Raw genomic sequence first — 9,328 nt, forward strand, 5'->3', positions numbered from 1 at the left:
GGGTACCATTACACAACCTGCACAAGTCCTTAATGCTATCCCAGAAATGGGCTCTACACATAACCCATAGAAGTACACAGTGACAAGACAAAGCAGATGACATCAATGCCAAACATTGCCATCTCTCAGTCAATACAACTTAGCTTACCATGGGAGACCAAACAAGGGGAAAGTCACAGCCAAAGACAAACAGAGCCAAGAGTGGAATCAATGGTAATTTAATGGAGCGGAGCAGAGAATGGAATATTCATATCTCATTTTAAAACCCTCTTTAAATGAACTCTGAGCAACCAAAGCACAGCAGAGGCACTAATGTTTTCTGCTCAATTCAGATGCTCGAAGGACTCCATTGTGTAAAAAGAAGGTCTCAAAGCATAATTTTTAAGATACAAATAGACATACACTGTGATGAGAGTGACTTTAGACAAATAAGACATAGAAGCAGATGGGAAGAGTATGTTCATCAGCTGGTGGTCATCTCCTCAAGAGTGCAGACAGCATTACTTGGTCTTCGGTTGAGCTGGACTTGGAGTGACTACTGAGGGGCAAGACTGAGGAACCTTGGACTGGCTTGGTTCTGGTACCTTGGAATAGCCTGGCTCAGGGACTGTGGTGCAGCCTGCCACAGGGGCACTGGTATTGCATGGCCCAGTCACTGTGGTATAACCAGGCCCAGGAACCTTTGAATAGCCTGGCTCAGGGACTGTGGTGCAGCCTGCCACAGGGGCACTGGTATTGCACGGCCCAGTCACTATGGTATAGCCAGGCTCCAGGACGTTGGCATTGCATGGCCCTGGGACTGTGGCAGAGCCAGGATCAGGGACACTGGTGTTGCATGGTCCAGGGACCACAGTGCTGCCTGGCTCAGGGACTATAGTGTATCCCTTCTCAGGGACCTTGCTACAGCCTGGCTCAGGAAGTTTGGTGTTCCCAGGTTGTGGAACATTTGGGTGGCATGGTTCCGTGGTGATGGGAACAAAGGGTACTTTTGGTAGAGGCTGGGAGGGCTGTTTCCTCTGCTGGTCTTGAGGCTGAGGGGGTGGAACAAGGGGCTGCTTCTGCTGGTAGGAACTCATGCTTCAGAGGATGCTGAACCTAGGGACAGAAAGCTGAGTTAGTGGTTTAGAGGACAGAGTAACATGGTCTGTTTAGTCGTACATCTCTCTCATTGCACATCCCTTCAGAAGTGAGAAACCCTCTTTTCCTTCTTTCTGTTTCTCTGAATTCAGAACATAGGATGCTTTCCTGGTTCCCACACAATTTTAAAGTAAAAGATAAAGGTGATTTGTGGAGCCCCATGTGGGTGGAGTACTTCTTTCTGCTTCCTTTCTTTTTGAAAATATAGTTCTTTTATTGTAAAGATACTATACAGAGGGGTTACAGATACATGAGTAAGATGATGAGTACATTTCCCATTGAGCATTCTTACCCCCACTCTGCTTCCTTTCTACCGAATGCATCTGACACAACCTGTACATAACCTAAGATCTCAACACAAGCAACTCATCACAATAGCAGGCTTGGAGGATTGCTGCGAGGCCCAAGTTTTCAATCATATGAGAAGATGATAAGGGAAAAGGTCTAGAGTCTACCCACTCATGTCCATCCCATAAAACACATTAGGTCTTATAGGACAACTGGTAATGAATCTCTATATGAGCCTGTGGGATCCACCTCTGAGTTTCTGCTTGTGCTGTTGTCTGCCACATGCTTTCTGGAAGGCTTTCTTGTGCATCTCTGCTGTCCCCACCTGCTCACCCCAGTGCCTCTGTCAGATTTCACGTTACCTTCATTATGTTATCCAAATCAGTTACCTTTGCTTCCTTCTACTCCTTTCCCTGCTGTATTTTTTAACAAATTAGGCCCTTATATATGTTTTCTAAGCAGTCATACACTCACAGAGTAAAGAAAATATTACTTTTCAGTGTCCATATTTCTAATGTCACATTTTCTATGGCATAACCTCTCAGTGAATTCCACAGGAGGAATTAGAACATCACTAAAATTTCCTAGGAGATAGCATATCCTCCTGGTCATTTAACAGATCAGTATTTCCCTCCCTTCTCTGTCCACAAGGCCCATGCCTCTCATATGAGGAGAAGGTCAAAGATGTATAAATGGAAGTTGCCCATGCATGAAAATAAACATAATCTTTAGTATGGAAAAGAAGTCTCCATCAATATAAAGCTGTGACAGGAGACTATAGAGAAGTTCCATGTGGGGAGACTTACCTGGGCTGCCGGGAAGTTTGAGTTCTTTCTCCTCGCAGGTCTGGTGTGGAGTCTCTGACCAGCTGGCATTTTATACAGAAAATTAGTCCTGCCTTAAGGAAATAGGATTTCCTTTCTGACAGCTCGTCTCATCCCAGCGTTTGTGATGAAAGTCTATGGCGTAACATTTTTTGATGCTTACTGTTTGACAATGTGTCACCTACTCCTGTGATCAGTGTCCACCCTTTCTGGTGGTAAAAGGAAATGCAGAAGGCAATGGATTAAGACAGGAGGAAGTTCTTCAATTTCCAGGACCAGAAAGTCGTGTTTGCTGGTTAGAACCCTAATCCTATTTAGTTCAGATCAATTCTGTTGAATCATTTTCTATTTGATCAGACATTTCTGATTTTTTCCAGATGCCTTGCAGGGAAGAGAGGTGCTGCAGATTGAATGAGTCATCTGATTTTCAATTACTCAGTGGACCAATGCCTGGGAAATAAAATGAATGAGAAAAGTCTTCTTTGGAAATAAGTGGTTTTTATTTTGGAGGAGGTCTTTTTTCTTTTTAAAAAAATAGCTTTAGAAAGAATTTACTATACCAGGGTTAAAGTAGGGAGAAATAGAAAAACGAAAAGAAGCATTTCCTGTTTCCCATATAGGAAATTAGAGTTAAGGACTCTGAGTTTTGAGAGATCTTTACATGTGTTGGTTCTAGGTACAAGACTTTTGTTTGTGCCCTGTCAGAAAGTGCATGCCTGTAATACCAGCTATTTTAGAAGGTAGAAGGAGGAAGATCATCAGTCTGAGAGCAATGGGGAGAAAGATGAACTACTAAGACCCTATTTCAGAAAGAAAATACAAGCAAAGGGCTGGAAAAGTGGCTCATGTGGTTGTGTACTTAAAGATCCTTGTTAGATATAAATGATTTGTAAATGTTTTCTCAAGTTCTCCTTTCTTCCTTTTTATATTGTCTCTCATAGAATAAAAGCTTACTTATTGCTGGCCAGTGGTTCACACCTGTAGTCCTAGCTACTTATGAGGCTGAGATCTGAGGATTGTGGTTTGAAGCCAGCCTGGGTATAAAAGTCCCTGTGGGACTCTTATCTCTAATTATCCACTCAAAAACCAAAAGTGGCACTATGGCTTAAGAGGTAGAGCACTAAGGTTGAGCATAAAGAGGATCAGGGACAGTGCCCAGGCCCTGAGTTCAAGCCTTACAACTGACAAAAGCCCCTACATACATTTATTTTAATTAATTAATTAATTAGTTAATTAATTAATTAAGCTGGTCCTGGGGCTTGAACTCAGGGACTGGGCACTGTCCCCAAGCTTCTTTTGCTCAAGGCTAGCACTCTATCACTTGAACCACAGTGCTACTTTGGGTCTGAGTAGTTTATTGGAGATAAGAATCTCATGTATTTTCCTGCCCTGGCTAACTTCAAACAGTGATCCTCAGATCTCAACCTCTGGAGGAAGTCTTAAGATGCCATGTTGTACAGAATTTATTATTGAGGATGGACGGTCAGTAGCACCTGGATCTTTAGAATGTGACAACACCTTCCTGGAATATCCTGTCGGTCATGATCTCTTGGGCGACACAGGAACAAGACAACTCTGGTTTTTGAATTAATGTGCCAGCTATTTTCTCAAAGATTACTAATTTACTAACCAATCGTTTACTAGGCAAGGCCTTTAAGAAATCCAAACGTCTTCAGGTATATGGATAATGTCTTCCTTCACTGTTCTACTAGTGTATTACCTCCCATAAACTTGATAGCCTAGACTCAACCACCATCATAAGCTCCTTCCACTGTTTCCCCAATGCCAGCAATTGTTCTTCAACCTCAATATCGCCTGCTTATGACGGATGCTCAGTTAATGGAAAGTCTATTCTTTTCTGACTATATCTGTGGGTGCATAAAAAGGGAGACATGCAAGAAGGTAGACAGGAAGGAACGAAGGAAGGAAAGTTGAAGAGCGAGAGAAAGAAAAGGAAAGAGAGAAGAATGAAGTAGATGAAAGAGAAATTAAGAAAAAGAAAAGGCATAAATTTAGAAGAATGCCCAGAATTCTTTTTGAGAACCGGAGGGATGCTTTTGCAAATGACTCAGGCCTCATGATACAGGCTGAGAAGAGAGCGAGGATTCCTCAGGATGTAGATGCCCTCAGTGCCTTCCCCACCCAGTGAGTGTTTGAATAGCCTCCTCCCTCCCAAGTGCTGTCATGGCCACCACCACACCTAAGTGCTAGTCGTTTCCTATTACCTCTCCTTTAGGGTTCAATCTAGGCTCCTCTCTTTTCTAAAACCACCTCTGTGGAGTCCCAGACACAGGGGGCTCTGACCAGATGTTGCTCTCATGCTGGTATTCCTACTACCAGAGGAAAGTTCTTCTTACTCTGTCTTCCATCATACTTCATTGTTCATTGTCCTGAGAGTTTTCTTGAACTTTTCCTTTTCTTTCTTTTTTTCTTTCTTTTTTTGTGTGCCAGTCCTGGGCTTATACTCTGGGTTTGGGTGCTGTCTCTGAGCTCCTTTTTGCACAAGGTTGTCACTTTAACACTTGAGCCACAGAGACACTTCTAACTGTTTCCTGTGATTAATTGGAGGTGAGTCTCAGATACTTTCCTCCTGGGCTGGCTTTGAACAGCAATTCTCAGAATTCTCAGATCTCAACCTCCTAAGTAGCTAGGAGTATAGGTGTGAGCCACCAGTGCCTGGCTTCTTGAACTTTTTTTGTGGAGAGTGCCTTGAACTTCTACCTTTACCCAGATCCTGTCATTCTTGTTCATTTGGTCAAGCACTTGCAATAGCTGAAAGCTCTTTCTGTACTTCTGAAAGCTTCTTCATGGGCAGTGTTGGGTGTGCCAAAGGATCTGGCCTCTCTTTCAGGGAGAGTAAATCCAGTACCTTCATCTGAGGGTGTGTCCTACAACCTTAGGTACTTAGGCTTTTTCCATTAGATTTTCTTCTCTCATCAATGACAGGTAGCTGCTTTGGGCTAACTTTATTATTCAGGGATTCACCAAATCTTTTGGATCTTGTATGTATGTACGTACGTAGTACATACGTATGTATGTATGTATGTATGTATGTATGTATGTATGTATGTATGTGTTTGCTTGTTTTTGTTTTTGCTTGTCTTGGCTCTATGGACCATTCCCACATGTTGCCTAGGATTCTTCTTTTCCTGACCCAATGTTTTCTGATGCCACAGTGTGAGCTGTCTGTGGAAATCTGTAGTGCCCTTGCACACATGAAAGCTAAAATTTGAACTTTGCCTCATTCATGCCCAGTGCACTAGCAGCCACATATTTTCAATGGAGGGCGTGAGATGAAAGATAATGTTTACCTCATCCTCTAGGACACAATTTTTCAGTACTCTCAGAAAGAGAGAACTTTACAACATATTGATTTTTTCCTTTTGTTTTAGTTTAATTCCCCCTTCTCCCCTTGTCATCTGTCCTATGATTGTGTTCTCTAAGAAACTAGCTGCACAAAAGACTGTCTGCAGATCTAATTTAGGGACATCTAGAGAATGTTATGAAATGCATGTTCCATTAGAGGTACAGAAAGAGGAATACAATTGCTCAATGATAGAAATCAGTGCTCAGTTCAAGGTCAGGGGATTCATTTGATGGGTCAGTGTGAGAAATTTGAAGTTGCTATAAGGTCCTGTCTTCAAAGATTCTGGAACAGAATCTAGAGCATGCTCTAGTCATATGTGACTGCTTAAATGTAAAGGTAGAGATTTGGAGCTCTGAAGAGCAGGAACTACCAGGCCTAGACAGAAGCTTTCCGATGCCTGAGCACTGGAACTTTGGTGTGAGACTATGGTCAGGTTTTATTATGCTCCTCTACATGTGATTCTGTGCCTGGAGTTGGCCTGATAATAGTAGTACAATTTTACATCTTGATAGGAAGGAGGCAAAGTGTGCTGACAGCCTCAAGGTCTGGGTTGGGCAAGGGTATCCTGGACATGAAGGTATTTTAGAGGGCTAGTCTCTGTTCTGACAGTCCAGGAGAATGCTCTGGGGATCTAGACTCACTAATTTTGTCACCATCAGTATTTTGTTCCTGTTTCTAGCTAACCTGGCACAATCACCCAGCAGATTTCTGTTCATCGGCAAATTGCTGCCCCACGTTAATGAATAGCCTTCTAATATGTGTCTACCAAGATTCCAGTATGTGATGTGATAGAGAATATATCAAGTTACTCAGATGCTTCTCGCACTGCTTTCTTTATAGGTTCTTAGAAATCAGATACAGAAGAAATGACTTTCTGTATTTTTCCTAGTCCCCTTTGTGTGCTCTCCAAAGTGTAGTTCGGCAACACTGACTTGGTTCTTGTGAAAGTTCTAGGAAGTTTCTCTTTCCCCACTTACATTAAACCATCAATGTCCTATTACCAAAACTGTTTTCAGGGTGTCTGCTTTGACTCCCAGGTCTTTGATCTATTTAGAGTTGATTCTGGTGCAGGGTGATATATAAGGATCTAGCTTTAGCTTTCTTTTTTCTTTTTAATTGTGAAAATACTGTACAGAGGGGTTACAATTACATGGGCAAGGTAATGAGTACATTTCTTATCAAGCATTGTTGCCTTCTCCTTTGTTTCCCCTTCACATCCCTTCCCATCTCGACTCCCCAATCACCCCCCCAGCCAAAGTTGTAAAGTTCGTTTTTTGACATAACGACTTGTACATCTTATTGTTGCCATGGGTCCACCTCTATCCCTATATAAAAGATTTATTTTTTTCCCTTCCCCTCCACAAATTATACCAACATCAAATACAGTGAAAGCGGGGGTCATACCATGGGGGAGGGCATATTTATAAGATGATTTAGCTTTAGTTTTCTACATGTGATTAGCAAATTTTGCTAGCACCATTTACTGAAGAGGCTTTCTTCCATTCTATTTTTTTAGCTTCCTTATCGAAGATTAGATGGCTATAGGTCTGAGGGTTCATTTCTGGGTTTTCAATTCTATTCCATTGGTCCTGAGGTCTCTTCTTGTGCCAGTACCAAGCTGTTTTGATTACTATGGCTTTGTAGTAGAGTTTGAAATTGGTATTAATATTCCTCCAGCACTGTTCTTTCTGTTAAGGATTGTTTTTGCTATTTGGGGTCTTTTATTGTTCCATATGAATTTTTTGATTGCCTCTTCTATTTCCTTGAAGAATGAAGTTGGAATATTGATAGGTATTGCACTGAATTTGTAGATAGCCTTGGGAAGTATTGCCATTTTCACGATGTTGATCCTTCCGACCCAGGAGCATGGCAGGTTTTTCTATTTCATAAGTTCTGTCTGGATTTCCTTTTTCAGGTTTTTAAAGTTTTCATCATAGAGGTCCTTCACTTCTTTGGTTAAGTTAATTCCTAGGTATTTAATTTTTTGTGGGACTATTACGAATGGAGTTGCTTTCCTGATTTCAGCCACGCTTTTCTCATTGTTGGCATACAGAAAAGCCGTTGATTTTTGAAGGTTAATTTTATACCCTGCTACTTTGCCAAAGTTTTGAATCAGCTTGAGTAATTTGAGAGTAGAGTCCGTGGAATTCTTTAAATACAAATCCTCAAAGAAACAAGTGCCCAATAAATGAATGGGCTAAACACTTACAGAGAAACTTCTCTGAAGAGGAAAGAAGGATGGCCAATAGACACATGAAGAAATGCTCAACTTCTCTAGCCATAAAAGAAATACAAATCAAAACAACACTGAGTACCACCTCATCCTAGTTAGAATGGCTATAATCAAGAACTTTAATAACAACAGATGCTGGAGGGGATGTGGCCAAGGGAACTCTACTGCATTGTTGATGGGAGTGTAAACTTGTTCTACCACTTTGCAAAGTAGCATGGAGTTTCCTCAAAAGACTCCACATAGAGCTCCCCTATGACCCAGCAATCCCACTTTTGGGCATTTACCCAAATGATCACAAACAAGACCATACTAAAGCTACCAGCATAACTATGTTTACTGCAGCATTATTTACCACAGCTTAGCTATGGAACCAACCCAGATGCCCCTCAGTAGATGAATGGATCAAGAAAATGTGGTATATATACACAATGGAATTCTATGCCCCCATCAGAAAGAATGACATTGCCCCATTTGTTAGGAAATGGAAAGACTTGGAAAAAATTCTATTAAGTGAAGTAAGCCAGGCCCAAAGAAACATAGGTCCCATGGTTTCCCTTATTTGCAATAACTAGTATATGTCTGAGACAAGTAGAAAAGGTCAGATAAATTGATATTAGGTGAATTAAACCCTAAGATAAGGACACAAGTGTTTTTTTCTTTCTTGCTATTGTTTCTTTTTTTTTTTTTTTTTTGTCGGTCGTGGGGCTTGAACTCTGGGCCTGGGCGCTGTCCCTCAGCTCTTCAGCTCAAGGCGAGCGCTCTACCACTTGAGCTACAGTGCCACTTCCGGTTTTCTGGTGGTTTATTGGAGATAAGGGTCTCACGGTCTCTCCTGCCCGGGCTGGCTTTGAACCTCTATCCTCAGATCTCAGCCTCCTGAGTAGCTAGGATTACAGGCGTGAGCCACCAGTGCCCGGCTTTGCTATTGTTTCTAACATATTTATAAGGTGATTTTTTTTTGTTGCTTTGAATGTCCCTCCCCCACTGTATAACCCCTGTTTTCACTGTATTTGATGTTGGTATAATTTGGGTAGGGAAAGGGAAAAAAACAAATTGTTTAAATAGGGATACAAGTGGACCCATTGCAACAATGAGATGTACAAGATGCTATGTTGAAAAATGAACTTTACAACTTTGGTGGGGGTTGGTGGGTGGGGGAGGGCAGGGACGGTAGGGGAAAAACAAAGGAGGAGGCAACAATGCTTGATAAGAAATGTACTCATTACCTTGTTCATGTAATTGTAACCCCTTGGTACGGTATTTTCACAATAAAAAAAAACTTATTAAAAAAAGAATTTCAATACGCCTAGTTCAGAAAAACCAAGGCAGTCATTTTTAAGGACTCAGAAATATTGACCCTTGGGACAAGGTACTGAATAAAGTCTTGAGACAAGGAGAAAGCACTTAACAAATTCAAATCTCACAAATGACTACCTCAATAGAGGTATCTTGCCAAGACTTTTGTACTTAAAGAAGGAG

General features: G+C 41.6%; 1 protein-coding gene across 2 annotated transcripts; it reads right to left on the reverse strand.

Annotated features, from left to right (window-relative positions):
* Positions 1-500: 500 nt before the first annotated feature.
* Positions 501-1,076, reverse strand: LOC122109676 (cornifin-A-like). 2 transcript variants are annotated; one of them, XM_042682219.1, is made up of 2 exons: positions 905-1,076; positions 501-595 (listed from the first exon to the last, which is right to left on the reverse strand). In XM_042682219.1, exons 1-2 carry the CDS (start codon positions 1,074-1,076, stop codon positions 501-503), a joined length of 267 nt encoding a protein of 88 aa, XP_042538153.1. The 2 variants fall into 2 exon arrangements, with proteins under 2 accessions (XP_042538153.1, XP_042538152.1); XM_042682218.1 differs by having other exon boundaries at positions 501-715; positions 788-1,076.
* Positions 1,077-9,328: the final 8,252 nt, after the last annotated feature.

Source organism: Dipodomys spectabilis, unplaced genomic scaffold (genome assembly GCF_019054845.1).
Source record: "Dipodomys spectabilis isolate Male_0828 unplaced genomic scaffold, ASM1905484v1 ptg000069l, whole genome shotgun sequence".
NCBI lineage: Eukaryota > Metazoa > Chordata > Mammalia > Rodentia > Heteromyidae > Dipodomys > Dipodomys spectabilis.